The sequence below is a fragment of the Pleurodeles waltl genome, chromosome 1_1 (assembly GCF_031143425.1).
Source record: "Pleurodeles waltl isolate 20211129_DDA chromosome 1_1, aPleWal1.hap1.20221129, whole genome shotgun sequence".
In the NCBI taxonomy this organism is placed as follows: domain Eukaryota; kingdom Metazoa; phylum Chordata; class Amphibia; order Caudata; family Salamandridae; genus Pleurodeles; species Pleurodeles waltl.
This window is the reverse complement of record NC_090436.1, coordinates 995,352,489-995,374,740: the sequence shown is the minus strand read 5'-3', so window position 1 is coordinate 995,374,740 and position 22,252 is coordinate 995,352,489. Positions and strand designations below refer to the sequence as shown.

Below are 22,252 nucleotides of genomic sequence, written 5' to 3'. Positions count from 1 at the left end.
GGGCTGCTGTATTCAATTTATTCCCGGTGACTCCTGACACATATACTATTACACCCTTGTTTTGAGGACGGTGCTGTCTAACAAGTGTTCTCTTTTTCTTTTTACTTGATATTTTATGTGCTGGTTCCTTATAACTGGTGTTTGACATTTCTATTCTTGTTACTTTGTACAGTGTATTGACACCTGTCTGGTAGAGTTGTGCTTTAAAAAAATACAAAATTACCAAATAAATAGATGAACATATGGGGTCTTCATTCCCAGCTCGGATTAGTGTATGCACACCAATATATTCACCATTATGTGCATTCAACATATTAAGTATATGGTTTCAGTGGGGCACAAGATCACCAGCACATGATAAATGAACACGCTGATCAACTGAAAAAGATTGAGCCACAGAATGCAGCATCATAAATTAATAGACATAAAAAAATGGTTACAGACTCTGGCCACTCACCATATTTCCATACCGGGATCCATATCCTAACAGAGGATGCGATGACACTTCCTGCATATTGAATGCAACAAGAACAGATTAACAATATCAGAACACATCACCTTTACTAAATGTTGTCTGTTATTCAACTATGGTGGTGTATGGGATTAATCTTCTTGCAAGGGTAAAATCATGTTTTGTGAATATTAATATAGGTTGTACACATAAAAAAGTAATTGGTTACTGTTAGAAATGGGGTCTTTGGTCAGCAGTCAGGTTACCCCATCCAAGCAAGGACCCTAACTCTAGTCAGGGTAAATCACACACAATCCAAATTATCCTGTGCCCACCCTCTGGTAGCTTGGCACTGAGCAGACAGGCTTAACTTAGAAGGCAATGTGTAAAGTATTTGTGCAATAAATCATGCAATAACATAGTATAGCACCACAAAAATACACCAGTGTTTTAAAATATATATATTTATCTGGTTAAATGCAGGTCAAATTGATCAAGATTTGATAAGTACTGTTAGACCTGATAGCCGTAGGGTGGTCACCCCTAACTTTTTGCCTGCCCCCCTCCACTTTTTGGACACTCTTTTTGCTGGTTTCTAGACTCTGCGCCCTTTAACACTGCTAACCAGTGCCAAAGTGCATATGCTCTCTCCCTTTAAACATGGTAACATTGGATCATACCCAATTGGACTATTTAATTTACTTATAAGTCCCTATTAGAGAACACTATATGTGCCCAGGGCCTGTAGATTGAATGCTACTAGTGGGCCTGCTGCACTGTTTATGCCACCCACTTAAGTAGCCCCTTAACCTTGTCTCAGGCCTGCCATTGCAAGGCCTGTGTGTTCAGTTTCACAGCCAATTCGATATGGCATTTAAAAGTAGTTGCCAAGCCTAAAACTCACCCTTTTTGTTTGTTTTTTACATATAAGACACCCCTAAGGGGTGAATCCAGATGTGATCAAATTTTCAGGGGTTTTGGGTCCAATACTTTAATATACCCCTTTCTGCCTTTGAAGTAGGCAAACTTCAAAGAAAAGTCTCTCTTATTTGTAAGATCCTGCCTTACCCAGGCCCCAGACATACACCATGGGATTGGAGTCTGTATTGTGCGAGGGCAGGCACAGCCCATTCATGTGTTAGTGACCACTTCTCCCTTTCCCTCCGGCCCAGATGGATCATCAGGATATGCAGGCTACACCCCAGCTCCCTTTGTGTCACTGTCTAGAGGAGAGGTGCAAACAACCCAACTGACAAACTGACCCAGACAGGGAATCCACAAACAGACAGAGTCACAGAATGGTTTAAGCAAGAAAATGCCTACTTTCTAAAAGTGGCATTTTCAAACGCACAATCCTAAAATCAACTTTTATTACTATTAAATTGTGAGCTCAGAGACTCCAACCTCCACATGTCTATCTGCTCCCAAAGGGAATCTACGCGTTAATCATATTTAAAAGCAGCCCCCATGTTGACCTATGAGAGAGACAGGCCTTGCAACAATGATGACATATAAAACACATTAGTATATGTCCTACCTTCAACATACACTGCACCCTGCCCATGGGGCACCCTAGGGCCTACCTTAGGGGAGCTTTACATGTAGAAAAAGGGAAGGTTGAGGCCTGGTGAGTAGGTACACTTTCCAAGTTGAATTGGCAGTTTACAACTGCACCCATAGGCATGGCAGTGGCAGGTCTGACCCATGTTTACAGAGCTACTCATGTGGGTGGCACAACCAGTGCTACAGGCCCACTAGTAGCATTTGATTTAAAGGCCCTGGGCACCTCTAATGCAGTGTACTAGGGACTTACTAGTAAATCAAATATGCCAATCATGGAAAGCCAATTACATATACATTTTATTTAGGAGCACACGCACTTGCACTTTAGCACTTGTTAGCAGTGGTAAAGTGCCCAGAGTGTCAAAAACAGCAAAAACTGAGTCCAGCACACATCAACAACCTGGAAAACAGATGCAAATGTTAGGGGATACCACGCCAAGGATACCAAGTCTAACAGTAGCCAAATAGGTTACACGGTTAATTGGCTGGGTCCAAACTGGGGTGGCATGGCAAACAACAGAACAATGGATTTACCCCAAATCTGTGACTGGGGGTGACTGTTTGGAAAGTTTCAGTACCCCATCCATCAACTTTTTGTGTTGCTAAAGTCAACCAAAGTGAGAGGGTATGCCTAGACGTGGGTCCCTTGCTCATTGTGCCACTGGATTTAAGCTATCCTGGCTGATGAGGGGTGATACCCTGAAACTGGTACCAGGATGCTTGTTTCTGGTCCAGGGAGGACCTTGCTTGGCAGTTTGCACTGATTTGCATATGGCTGGGTTCAAACTCTGGTGGTATGTTGAGCAAAAGAACAATGGATTTAACCCAGATCTTTGACTTTGGGTGAGTGCTTGAAAGGTTTCAGCACTCTGGCTATCAATCTTTTGTGTTGGTACACTGTTATTTGATTCAGAAGGTGGATTCTAACTTTCTTTTACCCCTCAAGTACCCCAAAAAAGAACCATCAGAGGAAGAGAAGTAAGAATTTGGGCCAGAGCGTCGTCAAGGCCCACACCAAGTAGAGAGAACACTGTTTTTTGATTGGTTACTACTCGGTGGGAACCTGAAGAATATATCACTTGGACAGAACTTCGGGGGTCATTCTAACTCTGGCGGGCGGCGGAGGCCGCCCGCCAGAGTTCCCCCGACAGAACACCGCTCCGCGGTCTGAAGACCGCCGCGGTGATTCTGTGTTTCCCGCTGGGCTGGCGGGCGACCGCCAGAAGGCCGCCCGCCAGCCCAGCGGGAAACCCCTTCCCACGAGGAAGCCGGCTCCGAATGGAGCCGGCGGAGTGGGAAGGTGCGACGGGTGCAGTTGCACCCGTCGCGAATTTCAGTGTCTGCAAAGCAGACACTGAAATTCTTTGTGGGGCCCTCTTACGGGGGCCCCTGCAGTGCCCATGCCATTGGCATGGGCACTTCAGGGGCCCCCAGGGGCCCCACAACACCCCATACCGCCATCCTGTTCCTGGCGGGTGAACCGCCAGGAACTGGATGGCGGTATGGGGTGTCGGAATCCCCATGGCGGCGCAGCAAGCGGCGCCACCATGGAGGATTCAGCAGGGCAGCGGAAAACCGGCGGGAGACCGACGGTTTTCCTGTTCTGACCGCGGCCAAACCGCCGCGGTCAGAATGCCCTGCGGGGCACCGCCAGCCTGTTGGCAGTGCTCCCGCCGACCCCGGCCGTCGGGGTCGGAATGACCCCCTTCATGTTTTAATTGTGTGAAGCAAGCAAGTGTCTTTTTCCACTCTTGAGACCAATGCTCCTTATTTTTCTGCTCATAGAGTTAGTCTAGAGAGCAAGCAGATTACTTATCATTCTAAACAGAACCTTAACTTGCTTTTTGTTTCTATGCTATATGTGCTGACACTTAGGCCCGTATTTATACTTTTTTTAGCGCCGCATTTGCGCCGTTTTTTGACGCAAAACGGCGCAAACCTACAAAATACAATGGCATTTTGCAAGTTTGCGCCGTTTTTGCGTCAAAAAACGACGCAAATGCGTCGCAAAAAAAGTATAAATACGGGCCTTAGTACTTCTGAATTTTCAAGCTCTGCCCAGAACGTTAGCCTAGCATAAGGGAGTTTCCTTCATGGAAAGAAGACTTTAACTTGATATGCATATGTTGCCTTTATTAACGAAATATTCACATTTACTAAACTGAATTATTTGGCCCATTTTCAGGTGAATATGATGCATGTCTAATTGATCTGAGTGGAGAATTGTAATTTTTTTAACTTGTTATTAAACCTTTTTAGTTTGCAAACTTTGGGCCATATGTACAAAACCTTTTTTGAGGACACAGTTGGCCCAATTTGCATACTGCAAAAAGGTTTTTTAAATGTAGAAAAGCATTGAAAACATTCATTTTTATACCAACGCTTCAATGGTGGTGGTAACCATTCATAAATGGGAACGGGTCCCCATGTGAATAGTGATACAATGATTTTTTGAAGAGCAGGCAGTGGTCATAAGGACCACTGCCTGCTCTTAATAAATAAAACTTAAACTTTTCACTTTTTTCCTTTTTAAAGGCATCCCATTTTCCTTTAAGGAAAACTAGCTGCATATAAAAACAAATAAATTATTGCTTTATTAAACAAACAATCACAGAAAGGGTGGTCTGCTGACCCCAGCAGGCCACCATCACTGTGAAGGCTGCAATTCCTAATAGTTTGCAAACTGCAACCTACCTAATGAATGTTCATGAGGTAGGTCTATTGCAATCCCATTAGAAATCACTATTACTAACTTGTACATTAGGAATTGTAATTAGGAACTCGCAATTCCTAAATTCTGGACAGAAGGCCTTATTCATCTCTGTCATTCTTGGGGTGGGAAACCTGCTTCACTGTCACTGCAACGTTGTTGAATTTGTTATTTCAGCCTCAGTTTGAGAAGAAGGTCCATCACAGTGGACAATGCAGAAATCTAAGTCTGTGCCACCCTCCACAGTGTAGGAAATTCGGCCCAAATTATGTCAGACATCTACAGTATTCAGAATACGAAACCTATCCCTGCATGCGCTGTGATCAAACGGAATTCACTTGGAATGAAGTTGCATGCATTTGTCAACTAAATGAGGAAATCTGCACTTAAATGCTGGCAGTGCTCATTCCAATCCATACAGTTTGTTGTTCTCTTCTTGTACTTGCCTCATTAACTCTTTTCCCAGTTATATATGGTCACTGTGTAATATAGGACACATTTACAATTATGTTATTAAATAAAGGTAAAACGAGACAGACGGAAAGTTTTGTGGGCTGTTATACAGTACAAAAATATCTGCTTCATCAGTCGGTGAAAATTGCACAAGGTATAAAATGCTAATGAAAATTTTAGACAAGCACGAAAAAAATCCCTTTTAGCACTGGGCCAGGATCACACCTCCAAGGCATTGAATTAGCTGATTGCGAACTGTCACGACAAATAACACTTAGGCGGTCATTCTGACTGCGGCGGTCGCCGCCCGCCAAGCGGTTCCTGCCGAAAGACCGCGGCGGCCATTCTGGCTTTCCCGCGGGGCCAGCGGGCGACCGCCAGAAGACTGCCGGCCGGCCCAGCGGGAAAGCCCCTTCAACAATGAAGCCGGCTCGGAATGGAGCCGGCGGAGTTGCAGGGGTGCGACGGGTGCAGTGGCACCTGTCGCGATTTTCACTGTCTGCAAAGCAGACAGTGAAAATCTTTGTGGGGCCCTGTTAGGGGGCCCCTGCACTGCCCATGCCAGTGGCATGGGCAGTGCAGGGGCCCCCAGGGGCCCCACGGCACCCGTTCCCGCCATCCTGGTTCTGGCGGTGGACACCGCCAGAAACAGGCTGGCGGGAAGGCGGTCGGAATCCCCATGGCGGTGCTGCAAGCAGCGCCGCCATGGCGGATACCCTGGGCCAGCGGGAAACCGGCGGGAAACCGCTGGCTCCCCTTTTCTGACCGCGGCTTTACCGCCGCAGTCAGAATCTCCCAGGAAGCACCGCCAGCCTGTTGGCGGTGCTTCCGCCGCCCTCCGCCATGGCGGTCATGGACCGCCAGGGTCAGAATGACCCCCTTAATCTTTCTTCGTTTACAGAACTGCACAATAGCCCTAGGAAAAAAATATTATTTCTTTCAAATTGATTCCCACGATATCCCCGTTTTGTGCCAGATTGTAATAGGTGTAACTCTATATAGATACCAAACTAGATAGCAGCATTGTTAATGAACACATTTTTTGCATGTTTGCTTCTTTATCAGAGTATATATATTTGCAGTTCCTATTCTAAATCGGTAGATGAACATCTATGTTTTCCTTAGGAAAATGAGGCATTTAAAAACTTCCAGTCTTTCTCAGCCCACTTGCAGTGTGTGCACGGGTAACTTTCACAAGCAGTGCAGTTTATGTTCACACACATTATTTTATGGCAGGTACATCTCCCATTATTTGTTAGGTCGAGCCTAGGCAGCTTGCATGCGCTGTCTCTCGACATGCTGTCTATTCTGTGGGCTTTCACCACACCCATCACACTCTCATCACTTTTATTAGTTCCTTGGCCAGCCTTTCAAAATTTCTTTGGTTAGTTGGGTAAATGCTTTAGGTTTGTCCCCCCTTGAGGCTGTTCTGTTAACGTCTTGCAGACTGACCCTGTTACATGGATTATTGCACGATAGGCCATAAACCTTAGTATCAGCGCACTACTTATTTTTTTGCCTCTCTGCTTCGCTCGTGGATGTATGTTGTTCTTCCTTTGGCATCTCGCTGTTTCTTTTCAACAGAGGCTGCAAGCTGGAGGGGGATTCTTTTAATATTTATTTATATCATGCTTTACACGAGCAGCAGCTAAATCTGCAGCCCCATTCCTAAATTCTGCCCAAATTTAGCAGTTGAAAAATAAACAAACTGGGGCCTTTTAAATAGAAAAAACACAAGGAAAACTCTCAATGCGGCTCTCCCTGACACAGCGGGAGAGCCGATACTACAATAGTCACTGCAGTCAGGAAACATGCCCCATGATGCTTTGCGGGCATTCCTTTTACAACACATTTTTGCCGATAACTCACCCTGTGGTGGTCCTAGGACAATGGGACCACCACCAAAACGTTCAGCATGATGTGCTCTTTCTGCCCAGTTCATCTGGGTCCCCACACTAAGTTGGGGGGAGACCCTAAAATCATAACCTCTCCCACCATTCAATGTCTTAATAAGCTCTCTCATGGCTTGTTTGTGATAATATTATAATAGGTCTGAAACTCTGTAATGCACTATGTCCTACTGGAGCTGAATATATGGTTACACTGCAATTTTCTCTGCTCTTTTATTTTCATGAGGTTATGCCCTCTTGGGGCTGACTATATGGTTACAGTGACCCAGTTTCTTCCAAATTTTATTATTATTGTGGTGCCCTCTAGAGTAGGTTCTGACCATTACAGTCTAATGCCAAGTGTATGAAGGAATGCACAAACACAGTTTACTTCTGATAAAGGTTTAATGGGCTGCCTGGATAAATATTTATAAGGTCCCAAACACAGCTTATTTCTGACAAAGGTTTAACGTGCTGCATGGCTAAATACTTATAAGGTCCCAAACGCAAGACATATTGGTTGTGCCGATGTTTGTTTTTAGTTATGTTAACAGTTTTTTTTGTAAAGCCCTACTCACTGAAGATCTGCACGATAGTGCTATTCACAACACTCTAACATTTTACAGCGTCAACAAATGTACCCTATATATCATTTATACTTTTATTCATGCAATTGGAACTATGCAAAAATCCCTTTTTAAGCCTGTACTGAGGCATGCGAGGGACCCAATGATCTCCAAGTAGGTCTCTCTTTTTGTACCCAACCGGGAGGCATGGGTGTGTGCAATTTCTTTGCTTGTGGAGTAGTGAAATTTAGACTCCATACTTCACATGTCATCATTGCACAATTACACCTTCATTTCTGACATCTGTGAAAAATGTAAATGCATTAATGAAATGTAACTACTGGAAAACTCTGAAGCTTTATAAATGTTCATTTAAAATGCTCACATGTGTTCATTATTAACGTTTTATATTTACACTTCAAGTTATATTTGCAGAAGCTAATTTGCATTCTTGTATTCACTTTTGCATTTACCTTGAAAGGTATATTTGTGCATGTATAATCGTGTTTGAATTTGACATTAAGGCCCATATTTATACTTTTTGACGCAAACCAGCGCTGACACTGGTTTGCATCAAAAAGTTTACTGCCGGCTAATGCCATTCCTACGCACCATGCGGGCGCCTTATTTAAGGAATGACGTTAGCCGGTGCTGCGGACTGGTCAGAGTTAAAAAAAAATGACTCAAACCAGGCAGCGCCGGCGTAGGAGAAAATGGGGGTTGTGCGTCAAAAAATGGTGCAAGTCAGGTTTGAGGCAAAAATCATGCCTCAAACCGGACTTGCGCCACTTTTTGACGCACAACCCCCATTGAAATGACTTTATGCCCCCTTCCCCAATGGCCATGCCCAGGGGACTTCTGTCCCCTGATCATGGTCATTGGGCACAGTGGCATGTAGGGGGGCCCAAATTAGGCCCCCCTATGCCACTTTAAAAAAATTAAAACAAATACTTACCTCAACTTACCTGTACTTACCTGGGATGGGTCCACCCCATTCATGGGTGTCCTCCGGGGGTGAGCGAGGGTGGCAGGGGGTGTCCCTGGGGGCAGGGAAGGGCACCTCTGGACTCCTTCCATGGTCAGAGACCATGGAAGTGAGCCCACAGGTCCCTTAATGCCTGCTCTCACCCAGGCGTTAAACAACTGCGCACATCAGGCTGTGCGCCGTTTTTGAAGGCCCGCCCCCTCCTGTGCGTCAAAATGACACAGGAGTATAAATAAGGCGCACAGGCCTTAAAGTAATTTTTTGGGCGGGAACACCTACCTTGCATGTCATTAATACAAGGCAGTTTTCCGCATCCAAAAAATTATGCACATGGAGGAATTTTGGCGTCCGCGGGCTCGGGTGTCAAAGTTTAAATATGGTGCATGGTTTGCGCCGAATGTGCGTACAAAATTTTGACGCACATTCGGCGCAAACAGAGTATAAATATGCCCCTAAATGTTTAGTTAAAGTTAGCCTGAGTAAAGGCCTCATTTTGAAATATACTTCGCTTGGTCTGCATGTTCTTTTCTTTGCAGGAGTGTTCTCATAAGTTCATTTAATAGAGAAAGGAGTATTGTTGTATGTATTAGTTTACTGATAGTAAGACCTGAGAAGAGAAATCTTGGCCAGGAGCATGAATATCCAATGAGCAGATGAAGACTCATATTCATTGTGTACCAGGAACGAGACATGCTCAAGGCTGCAGTAACTGTCTAATTGCTGTGGGGTGGGAAACTTAGGTGATGCTGCAAACGCACGCCACGAGAAGTGAATTGATTGGTTCTTGGTGGGGTGGGAGGAGATACAAATGTTGCTGAAGTTTTTGTTCGTTTAACTGATCTTCACACCGAGATTCCCTTAGACCTTGAGGGGTACAGACCTCTCTGCTTCCTATACTCTTGCAAGTGTGAAGCTTTATGCTAAACACTTATTCCTTTTGCTGGAAGACGTGTACTGAAATGTTCACTATGCTGACATCTTTTTGCATTTCCAATTCCCTTGAGACCCCACTCTACAAACCATCTTTAATTTAATTTAGAGCCCTACTTAAATGACTTTAGAATTGTTTCATGTTTAGGAGAAAGAACCAGAGTTTCTTTATGGAACATCTGTTTCTGTATTGCAGTGGCTGTCACTGTTTGTATTTAATTCTACTGAGACTAAACCTATTGCAATACTTTAGTTTGCCAGCTGTATCGCAGTATCTTCTGAACATATTTCTGACATGCTTATATGTTGGATTGATCAATATTTTGACATAAATCTTTTGACTGCAGTTACTGATTTCTGGTCCTTATTGTGGGTCAAAGTGGCTTTACAAGATTTGAAATGTATTATTGTTGTTAACTTTCTTTTACGCTTCATGCCAACTTAAGAGGTTGTGAATTATGCCTCAGGATGCTCTCTTGTACTAGCGTCCATGGCACTCTTATTACATTTATTATCACAAGGACAGATGTGCAAATCCTTTTGACCGCAATCTGGGGGCAAATGTGCAGCACTGAACTACTAAATTGCATCCACTAGTACTTAATTTGTGCCAGTTTTTGCTTGTGCCCAACACTAACACATACTTTTAAACACTGTCAGTTAATTGAGACAGGCCATAACATGGCGTTGCAGTTTGTCTTAGTTTTTTTCAATCAGCAGTGTATTTTTTGATTACATATACATCAAAAACAATAAAACTAGTGCATCTAGTCCATCCTTTTAGCTTGATGTGGTCTGGAATATTTCAAAATGTCACACTTGCTTGAGTGTCATGATTATTAGGTAGCACTAGAACTAACATTTGGCAGAGCTGGCAGGGGCATTGGATGGTGTGAGCGGTGGTAGCATCTTGAGAAATAACTTGGGCCCTGACATTTACATATTTACAAATTAATTACAGGCCACGACCTTCTGCCACACTGGAAAAGCAACCCCAGATGCAGTTGCACTGTGTGGAGTAGTTTCAGATTATAGGCATCGTGAGCATAGCAGCCAAATTTAATCTTAGAAGGCTTGTTGCTCAACTACTATTGGAGTGGGTTCAGGTTTATTTGCATATGGTCTGTCCTCTTGTAAGGTAATCCGCGAGCAATTATTGCAGGGTTGAAATAGAAGCAAGACTGCATTTACCCTCTTTTTCTATGATTAATTGATATTCATGATGGGAAACATCGCAGACCAGAATGCACGGCATGCTAATGAAGACCGGGCCGGCTTTAGTGAGGAGCGACTAGTGCAGCCGCACCTGGTCCTGACTATGGTAGGGGGCGCTTTGTTTAAAAATAACTATTAGTTTAAAAGCATGTGAATTCAGCATTTTCAGAGAACAATAAAAATGTTACTATAACTCTGGTGATTAATGTTCTTACTGGTGAGAGATCGGAAATGTGTTTAGTGGTAGTTTTGACTCATCTTAAAGTATCGTGGAGGGCTAGTGTGCCTGCTGCGAAGAACGTGTACCATGTAGATCACAGAACTGAGTGTGAATGAGCTGTGTGTAGCGCTATAAAAAATTAAATGTATGCCAGAGAGAGGCTATGAAGAGATGAAGTGCACTGTTGGAGAGTGGTAGCCCAGCTGATTTACAGGGATATTTGGATAAAGGTCAAGACTGCAGACAGCACCCATCTCTCAAGGGCAGTTAGAACATCTATTGGGCTAAAGCAGGGGGGCTTCCTTGCGCCGCTCCTTTTTAACTTATACATTACTGACCTTCCTCCGGTGTTGGTGGCATTGGTATTACATGCCCCCACCCTTGGTGGTATTCCAATCTCCAATATCCTTTATACGGATGATTTGCTCTTACTTAGTAACACTATGGTAGGCCTGAAGATTGATCAACTGACAGGCAAACTATGCTGTGTACAATGGCCTTGTGATAAACCTTAGAAAAACTAGGGGCCTGATTTACGAAAAGTTAGCACCGCCTTTGCATCATTTTTTGATGCAAAAGCGGGGCAAACTTACAAAACATAATTATATTTTGTGAGTTTATGCCGCTTTTGTGTCAAAAAATGAAGCAAAGGCAGCGCTAACTTTTAATAAATCAGACCGTAAGGTTATCCCACGAAACCACCGCATGTTGACTAAACATAAATGGCATTTTAACGGGGGCACGATAGAGGAGACCTCGTCATATACATACGTAGGTGTCAAAATAGACTCAAGGAGCTCATTTGCCCCTCAGAGGGGAGCCATTAGAGGCAAAGTCTTATCATTTCACTTTGCTTTCTCAATCTTGGCAAAAACGCTCCTGGGTCACAATTTACAACCGCTGGTGGCAGTCATGAAGGCGAAAGTAACACAATTTCTTTCTTATGGCATCGAAATGATGATGGGTCAGATGCTAATGTTTCAAAAAAATAAAAATACAAATTTACAAATCTTTGTTTCGGCTGCCGAGGTCAGCATCACCCACTCAAGTCAGATTGGAGTTCTCACTGGTCAGGCAGGATCTGTGCTGGGCAGGAGCGGTGATCAAATGCTGCCATAAGTTGAGATCTGCTCAAGAGGTAATGCTAGCCAGTCTGGTCTGGTCCAAAATTACCCTCCAGAGAGGTGGGGTGCTCATAAGAAATACCTTGATGGAAGTATAAAAACGCTAGGCCTGGACGAAGTATGGGCTCTGGACACACCCTCTGTAAGTTTAAAAGAGTTGCAAAACTGCATAGTTGGATAGAGGATAAAAGAGTAGTTGCTGAATGTTGACATGGGTGGTTGGTGTTTAAGTCTTACAGCGAGCAAAAGGCTTCCTGCCTTTGGAAACCCCCTATGCCCTGAAAATGAACCAGAAAATGTTGTTGATAAGGTTGGGAATGATCCCTACATCGGACTTCCTACCAAAGTGGAAGGAAAAAGACCAGCAGGGGCCACATTATGCCAGCTGTGCCATCAGACAAAGGAGTCCCTGCATCATTGTCTATACATCTACCCCCATTAAACCACGCAAGGAGGACCCTGCACTATATAAAATGTACCGTATGGAGGGGCCCATAGAAACGACGGGCTGCTAGGGGCTATGTGTATTATATTTATCCTCTAGCCTGTCGTTTGGCCTTCGGGACCTAGTACAGATGTGAGGGGCTGCTAGGGGCAATGTGTGTCATTTAGCCTTTATCCAGTCTTGCGGCCCTGAGGCTCTTAATCAAATTGAGTTTATCCCTGCACCCTTCCACCACGTTTCAGAGTCAGCTAGGAAAAATAGATCATTCTAAGGGCCCACAGATACGATGAGCTGTTAGGGGCCGTGGGAATTAACCAGTACTCACCCCATCTTGCTACCTCAAATCTTAGCAACATTTTATGATGAGAAGCACTTCTTGTACCTCATCCATTGAACTAACACTTCAGCACCATATGCTATGATGTTTTGCTACCTATGGGCCTATAGTAAAACATTTTAAGAGGCCCCACTTGCTTTTAGTTACAGCTTTTTAGCACTCTAGCACTTTATGCCTCTACTTATAGCACTTTATGTACCTGCTCGTCTAAAAGCCATTAGGAAGCATCAAGTGTACTCATAACTCGTCACCATTAACAAAGGGGAATGCCTTAGCTCACTAATTACAGCAGGTGCTTAGAACTTGTGGTTCATATTAATGTAGGTAACATGGACTTTGGACAAGGAGTCTGGGAGTTTTATAAACGTGTATGTTTTAAATTGTCGATTGTATATTTGCAATTCTTTTTTATTAGTGGCATACTTATGCACACTATGCAATGGTTTATGGATTTAATTGACTAATAAACTTAATTTGCACTGTTGGAGAGTGGTAGTGAGGGACTTCATAGGAAAGAGGGTCATGAGGGAGTGACAAAAAGACTGATGCATAAGGCGCCACCAGTACTAAAGCCGGCCTTTATCAGGCTTTCCAAAGTACCAAGAAAGAGTTACCAAAGGATTTTTTTATTTGGTTTACATGTAGATATTTTTGGAATTTATCTCTACAGAACACTGGACTGGAGCCATTATGTGCACGATGAGAAACACAAAAAGACCTAAATGTGATGTGGTGTTGCAACAGCAGCCAGAGCATATTACACAGCCCTGGTGGGAAAGTGATCCATCTGCTGTAGTAAACTATCAACATTTTCCTGTAACTCTGGAGCTGTTAAATTGCTTGTTTTGGTAGGCCAAGGCATAGTGAGTTTTTCAAATCTAATCCGGAGGGGAAAAAGCATTTGCTACCATTATGCTATGTGGAAATGAAGGGACCAGATAACATCGACTCCTGTACAAACCCCTGTTTGTGCAAGGATCAGAATTAGAAAGTTGTGTCAAGTTTACTTCACCCTGTAGTAACTGGGTGCAATAAAGCTGCCGCCTCCCAATTTTACCAATATACATATTGGCAAACCTACCAATGTAAACAACACAAAATGCCTAGTGAATATGGGGACCTGAAGATTTTGTTGTGGAAAAACTTCATGTTGTACACCATCTTTAATGGCTAAATTCATAATAGGTTATATTACTGTACATGATAATCAATGAACCCTGAGGCACAGGGTTTTAATGAGTACTGTAATTATCTCCAACATTTCCAGGTCCCTCGTAATAAGGGCCTTTATGGCTAAATTGGAAATTACAGGCCTTGACCACCCTGTGGTTCCTACAATAAGGCAGAGTCTAGCACAAAGCCAAGGTTTCTACGTAATGAGAGAGTGAAGTTTAGGGCATGGCACCGTAGACGAAGCCAGTGAGTGGTGGAACTTTATGATCCCAGCCCCCTGACATACTCCAGTGAAAAAAAATTATCCAGATATTTTTTTTTTAATTTATACTTTTATTCACTTTTATACAGTTGGAACTATGCAAAAATCACTTATTGACCCCATGATCTCCAAGTAGGTCTCTCTTTTTGGATCATTAAAGAAGTAGTTTAGCTGTGGTAGACATTGCTTATCCGGGCCGATTTTTTTTCTGGCCGACATTTTTTAAAATGGAGGGCGGATTTGTTGCAGTGATGATGTTATATTTCAGGAACCATGAGACATATAAACTTTTATTTGGTGTCAAAACATAGGTTTTGGCGGGTCAAGTGGTCTTATAGAGAGAGAAAATAACTCCTCAGAGCAACCCTTCCACCATTTTTCAAAATGGCAGCTCTGTAATGATGTGTTTTAGCCCTCACATTGGTAATGTTTTTTAATATTTTTTTTGTTTTAGGCTTTCTGTTGATTCAAACTTGTAAACGTGAGCAAAGCAGGTGGTAGCAGGGGATCTTTACCTTCTGACAGAAACAGAGTGTTGCTAACTACAAAATCTGAGGGCTCCTTCCACAAAGAAAAATGTGTCATATACCAGACTAATCTGAAAGAAAAGCTAACATTAACTGCCGCTGGACAGAAGCAGAGAATCTTCAATGTGTTATCTGTGGCTTAGCTGGAACAAGGGCCAAAGGGACTGACGAAAGAACAAAGAGTATGTGAGTCTCAAAGGACAAACATGCTGCTACTTTCTTCCAAGATTAAGTTTTCAGCCGAGTAGCTGATCTAAACTGCAAGGTGAATGTATTTGCAGTGGATTTGATTGCCCACCCTAACCGCATGCATGCATACATTCAAAAATATAAATGTACAATGAGCTTCCAGCAGCAACATAACTGCCAGCCTTCAGCTAAGTTTGCATTCTTTGAAAAAGCAAATGAAGTTTTAAAGCCATTCTTGAGTGCTGGCTCTGGGTTCACACTCAGTGAGATAAGAGAAATAGTGGACAACATTGATGAAACTGTATTGATCCATAATAATGAAATTAAGATTATTCTGGTGAGAATGTGCAATGACAGCATTTGTTTTTGTCAGTCTATCAAAAAGAATGAGTCACTTATGGTGTTCTCAGCTGATTTGACTCTTGAAGTATAAGTAAAATAAGATCACAGGATGCAGGAAAAATCATCAGGAATCATTTTTAGAAACGTCCTGAAAGATTTAGATTTTGGACTTACTGACAAATTGTGTGATGCCCCCCAGCTCCGCAAATCATGGGAGTCAACAAGAATGCCTGATGTTGTCTTAATTTTTTTTACATCATTGTTTAATAACAGCAAAGCAAAACTGTTACAAACTAAAGTTCTTGAGCTCGGAACAGAAGCCAACATAATTGATGATGGCTTTGAAGATATCAGCGAAGAAGTGGAAGACAATTGCATGAACTGAGGTATAAGGGGCCGGGACTATGAGTACTGAAACTCAGACAGAAAGGGTTTGTGATCTGGGTTTGACTGATTAGTCCTAAGACATTCAATGTCTGACAGTTTTAAGACCTGAGGCTAGGCTTGGCTACCATGGCACCCTGCTGGATTTTCATTCATAAACTTTGCAACTAGCTGGATATCATGGGACTAAAGAAAAACATGTATCCCAAAGGGTTCAATAATGAAGCCAATGGCCATAAACAATTATAACAAAGGTGCAGGGAATATAGCTGATCCCTGTATCACTCCCCATATTAAAGGGCTTGATTAATGTTACAAAGGGGGTGCTACAGATACATTCTGGAACGGGAGGATTATCGATGTGCGTCATACACAATTTCACATCTGGAAATCTATGTGCAACCACAAGATAGCTGTGTGGATGAACCCCTAAGGAGTCGCTGTCCACTTGCCTCTTTGTATTCGATAGAAAATTTCCAGTTTGTGTGTGGATGTTTTTAAGATTTACATAGACATTTGATAATTCCAATTTAAGACCGGTAATCCTTAGGTGATGTCACTCTGACGTAATGCACTAAGGGCCAGATGTAGCAAGCAGTTTTGCCCATTCTGTGTCTATGGGAAAATGTGTTTGTACATATGGCCCTAAATGGTGTTTAGGTAATAGGGGCAGCAGCAAGAGTCTGTGCCTCTGCACGTCAATATGTCTGCACCATGAGAAATGGCCTAGGGATCAGATAATCTGAAAAAAACGAAACAAGCACCACTTATGAATTAACATATTACGTACTGTTATTCTTCATTATCCTGAGTCTTTGTACTTCTCATCCCAGTCCTTACACTCGGGGGAGTCCTGCCTCCCAGACAGCAGTCTCTGTACGACATGTAATACACAAATAAGTCTTCCAAGAAAAGTTCTTTTAAAGCCTATGACTTAATTTCCATGTAACAAACATACAACAAGTGGGACTCCTTCTCATCCTAGTCCTTACGGGAACCCCACCTCCAAGACACCCTCTTTACCATGGATAGTAAAGCAAAATCCTCCAAGGGAAGTGTTTCTCCCCTTTAACGCCCAACGACGTATTATATTAATCCCTTCCCCCTTAAAAACTCCTCTATGTAATAAGCATACAACAATTTGAGGTGCAATAACAATATGAAGGGACGGAATGGACTTGGGACTAGGAGGACAATGACTTAGGGTAATGAAGATTACCAGTAAGTAATATGTTTATTACTCCTTTATTCGTTTTCCTCATCCCAGTCCTTGCGCTTCATACATTTACCAAGCTTACAAAATATTGCACCAACATTTGAACACTGCTAAAATTACATGTATTATAACGGGCAGCTACTTCATTGTTAACTTAACTACTTTAGAACCAAAATCCTTACATGTAGATTTGTTGAGGTCCATTCTATAATGATTAACAAAGGTGTGCAGCATAGACCAGGCCACTGCCCTGCAAATCTCTGGCAAGATATGCTGTTTGCTTCTGCCCTTGATGATGAGACTGTCTAGTAAAGTGACCTTGAATATTGTCTGGCACAGTATCCCCCACAGCCTTATGTGTTTGGGTTATGGCTTAGCATACCCACCATAGTGGAGGTAGAGACTTTTCTACCCTTATTGGTTGCACTATAAGAGAGGAATAGAGAATATGAAATGCAGAACTCAAATAGTCTACAAATGTGATCTCTTCTGATAGATGAAAACCTGTTAGGACGTTTGGTCCAAACTTGGGGTCTGGTATTAATATTAAAATGCCCACAAAGACCTGAATATTAGACAATGATATTACTAAGCCCCAAAGTCCCCAATCTCCTTGCTGAAGTTATTGCAATCAAGAAAGAAACTTTAGTAGACAACCAAGCCAATTAATCCATCTAATGGTTGAAAGGGTTTCTTCTGCAGACATCTCAAAACTATTGATAGATCCCAAGTTAGAACTGGATTAGACATTACTGGTGTTCTGATCCTCAAGATGTTTAACAGTCTAAAAGCCAAGAAACCATCTACAAGATATCTCCCACAGGTTCTCTGGAAGCCCTTACTGCTGCTTACGGGCAAGACAGTGTTGCTGGTGCTAAACCTTTGAAAAAGCTCTCGCTCAAGACCTCTAAGATCTGAAAAGAATCACAAGGTCAAGGACTCAAATTGTTGTCTACACAGCACTTCTCAAAAGTGCTCCAGTGCTTTGTGTAGATGATAAAGCTGAGGGCTTTTTTGAGGTTTAAATATTTAAGACTATGTCCTTAGAACAACCCACCTGCTGTAAAACTACCCTCTCAAATTCTATGTTTTGAGATTTCGATATTTTAAATGACTTTGGGATAAAAATAGGTATTAAAGAGGAAGAGGTTACAATGTAAGGTGGAAGCAGCACCCTCCTGGCAGATGCAACAACAGAGGAAATTAAGTTCACAGTGGCAAAAATGGTGCAGCTAGAAATACTGTCACCTTCTCCAAGCGAATGTTCCTTAGTACCCTTAGGGGAAGGGAAATAGGAGGGAAAGCATATAATATCCTCCACAGCCATGCAATCGAGAAAACACTAATGCCCAAGCCTGCGGGCTCAATGTCTTGGTACAAAAGATCAGAAGCAGGGTATTGTATTGTGAAGCAAATAGATCCATCCATAGCATGCTGAACAGAAAGCATATCTGACTACACCGAGGGCAGGTCAGATGAAATGACACTGAGGCTGGAACATTCCTACTCAAGTTGCCTGCCTGCTAATTCCCCTGAATGTTGACTGCCCTCAAGGCATTCCAATATTTTTTCTGCCCATGTTGCAGATTTTATAAGCACCATGTTTAACTCCTTGCTCCTTGTGTCTTCTTGGTGATTGAGGTAGCTCCTATTTATCAGTTTCTCTGTCCTGAACACCACATCCTTGCTTTCCACCTAAAATCTTTTCTGTGTTCCACACTGCTCACAACTCCCTTCAATTGAAGGAATGTGCCCACCCTGCTTTGAACCATCAACCCTTTCTTTCCTCTCCTTCTAGATTTGCTCCCAATCCCCACAGACTTGCATCTGTTGTGAAATTTACGGTGTTGGATATTGGAAAAGGACTCCCTTCTGCAAGTTCTCCTGCACCATCGAACACTGCAGTTTCCAGGCTATGTGAGATGTCACTGGAACCATCTGATTGTTGTTCCATGTTTACATAGGCCAATTATCAAGAAGATGGTGCACCAAAGGCGTGAGATGGAAGTGAGACCAGGAAATAACAGCCATTATTCCCACCATCAATCCCTGCACCTTAACCCCAGTCTTGGCTGATGCCACTTGCAGTGAAAGAAGAACCAAACATGACATCAGGGACATGATTCTCTACTGAGAGAGGTGGACATATGTCATCTGGGTGTTGAAGAGGGCCCCAATGAAGAGTCTCTCCTAGGACATTAGCAACTTGGACTTTTAAAGATTTAGTATGAAACTCAACTCATCCAGACAGTCCTGTACTTTCTTCACGTCCTGTAAGAAATTGGGTTGCTAGTTGAGTGGGATGAAACCCTATTTAAGCAATAACCACTACCCTTGTTAGGGTGAGTTTCAAGCAAACCCCAAATTAACCTGTGCTCAGCCCACTGGTAGCTTGGCACAGACAGTCAGGCTTAAACTTGGGGCAATGTGTAAAGTATTTATGCAGCGCTTCAAACAGTGATAAAGTGAAAACACAACTCAAGTGGCATTTTCAAAATTGTTATTTAAAATCCGATTTTACCATGAGCGGCGATTTCTTTGCAATTTTAAAGACACCAAACATGAATTAGATACTTGCTTCCATTTAGAAATTATCACCTATTGAATGTAATAAACTAACTTCAATGTTATTTTAAGGGAGAGGAAGGTGTTGCTGTAGTGAAAAACAAATGAGAGAGTTTTCACTACCAGGACTTGTAAAATGTAAAAGTACTTTTTAATTACATTGCACATTGCCCTCTTGGCTGTCAAGGGCCTACACTACAGGTGACTTACATGTATTAAAAAGGAAGGTTTGGGACTGCAAAAGGTCTATTATCACAACAAGATGATGGACTGAATGCTGACATTTTTCAAACACTCACCCCCATTCACAGTGTGACATGGTGAGCAAGGGAACAATGAATTTAACCCAGACCTGTGACTGGGGATGAGTGTTTGAAAAGTTTCAGCACTCCGTCCATCATCTCTTTGTGTGTTGCTATGCTTGCCCTAAGTTGTCAGAGTATGCCCAGATGTGGGTCCCTTGCTCATTGTGCCACTGGATTCAATCTAGCCTGGCTGATGAGGGGTGATACCCTGAACCCGGTACCAAGATGCTTGCTTCCGGTCCAGGGAGGATTGTTTCCATTGGGAGCAGGGTCAAGACTTATTTGCATATGGCTGTGTCCAAACTGGGGTGGCATAGTAAGCAAAAGAACAATGGATTTAACCCAGACCTGTGACAGACCTGGGTACAGGTAGTGTCACTTTACTAGGAGATTACAAGTGAATTAAATATACCAGTTGAGTATAAGCCAATTGTACCATGTTGTAAGAAGAGAGCACAAACACTTTAGCACTGGTTAGCAGTGGTAAAGTGCACAGGGTCCTAAGGTGAGCAAAAATGAAGTCAGTACATCAGGAGGGTTGAAGGCAAAGGGTTACTTGGAAACCCACACCAACGGTGCTAGGTTCAACACATCCTCTTCTGCTTTAGAAAAGAAACAAGAATCAACAACAACCAGTCTTCAAGCTACAGAACAATACAAACCCTTTGACACTTTAGAGCCATCATTGCTGGTGCCAATACTTTTGGAAAGGTCCTTGGGGATGATGGAAGGTTAAAGGGCCGAGCCTGGAAATAAAGGGGCTGGCCTTCTGTTGCAAATCTCTAAAAGCCCTGGCTTTGCGGATGGATCAGGGCATGACAATAGGCATCCTGCGAGTCGAAAGTTGCCACAAACTTACCTTTAGAGATTAAGGGAATAGCAGTCTGCACAGAACTTATTCTGAATGATCCGAACACAATGTATTTGTTTAGATGTTTGAAGTCCAAGACTAGACAGAATATTCCACCTGCTTTTGGAACCAGGAACAAAATCAAATAAATACCTTTTTCGTTCTGGTTTTAGGATACTGGAACTGTTACTCTTTTCTGAATTAGGGATTGCCCCCCTTGTAGAATTGCTTGCCTCTTCACCTTGTCTCTTAGTAATGATGTGAATTTGAAATAGCCCTGGACAGGAAGCTGGTTGTACTCCATGAAGTAACCCTCCTTGATGATGAAAAATACCCATTTTCCCTGTGCCTATCATATGCATTGAATAAAAAAGTGTTTTAGTCCTACTTCCACCTATTGGGCCTCATAGGCAAGACATTGGTGCTCATCCTGAGGCTTCGATGGCTGAAGCTGGGATTTGTTGACAAACAGCGTTCAATTGCCCAGGGGCCAACTGCCAAAGGTATGCCTACTGTCCTGCAGATTTTGCACTGGCCCTTGGGATGAATGCTTTTTTCCTGACGAGAATTTAAATGGTTGCAAAATCCTTTTTCTTCCAGTGTTATTGGGCCAATTAATTTAGTTCTGAGTGAAACAGAAAGAGTCATTTTGAATCAGCAATCTCTTGTGGCCTTCATAGGTTGGGGCGAAAGGGGGACTGGTGGGGTGAGGGCCGTATCTGTAAATGCCCTGCCCCCTCTGTGTAAATTGTAATCATATATATAGCTGAGTTTGGGTTTAACTCTAGGGAGGTTTCTGATAGTGAAGTTACAGTCTCAAATACCAAGGTCATTACACCAGAAAAACCTCATGCAAACTTCCTCATCTTCACCCTCTGTCACCCTCTTTCTTCCTTACCATGGGTCTTTTGGTTTGTAAGTATGACTTTATAACAGCAACCTTTACTTAGCAAACCTATAATAAGTGGGGTCCATGGAGGGCTATCCTGAATCAATGAGAAGCGACTGCTTAGATAGAACCTGTCTTTTGCCTTAGGTAGATGTAGTTGGCTCCATTATTTAGGAACAGTTCTCAGGACAATCAAAGATCTGGGGCAAGTGAGCTTAAAAAACTGCATTGCAAAGAAGGAAAGGACTTGTCCCCAGTCTGTTTTTAAAATCTCTTTTGTTCCTGCCAATACTGTATACACTGCTAATGTCAATCAACGTCTATGTTGTTAGCCCTGTTTGAGAAGTTGAGTTACCTGTTTACCATGCCTGGAGTACAATGAGAAGCAGCTGGGGACTAGGCATTTCGAAAGGAAAATCTTCGGTTGTGTATATTAGGTAGCAATACATCAAAAAACCCATTATCCTTGCCAGACACTTTCAAGAATTTAAATTATGCTTGTGCAATTTACATAATTTCTGGAATTTTGTGTTACACATTTTATGATAAATTCCGCAAATTATACCATTACACTGCATAACATAATTATGCTGTGTTCATGGCAAAATTATAGCATGGGAGCAGCAAGAATTACCACAATTTGAGTTGCTATTGTTTGGGTC

General features: G+C 42.7%; 1 protein-coding gene across 1 annotated transcript in view; it reads right to left on the bottom strand.

Moving 5' to 3' along the window:
- LOC138287232 (uncharacterized) overlaps nucleotides 1-22,252 on the bottom strand; it is a 146,442-nt gene that overhangs the window by 54,165 nt on the left and 70,025 nt on the right. The window contains exon 3 of the mRNA XM_069227619.1: nucleotides 458-508. Within this exon, the coding sequence (XP_069083720.1) occupies nucleotides 458-508 (51 nt within the window). The remainder of the gene's footprint in view (nucleotides 1-457; nucleotides 509-22,252) is intronic.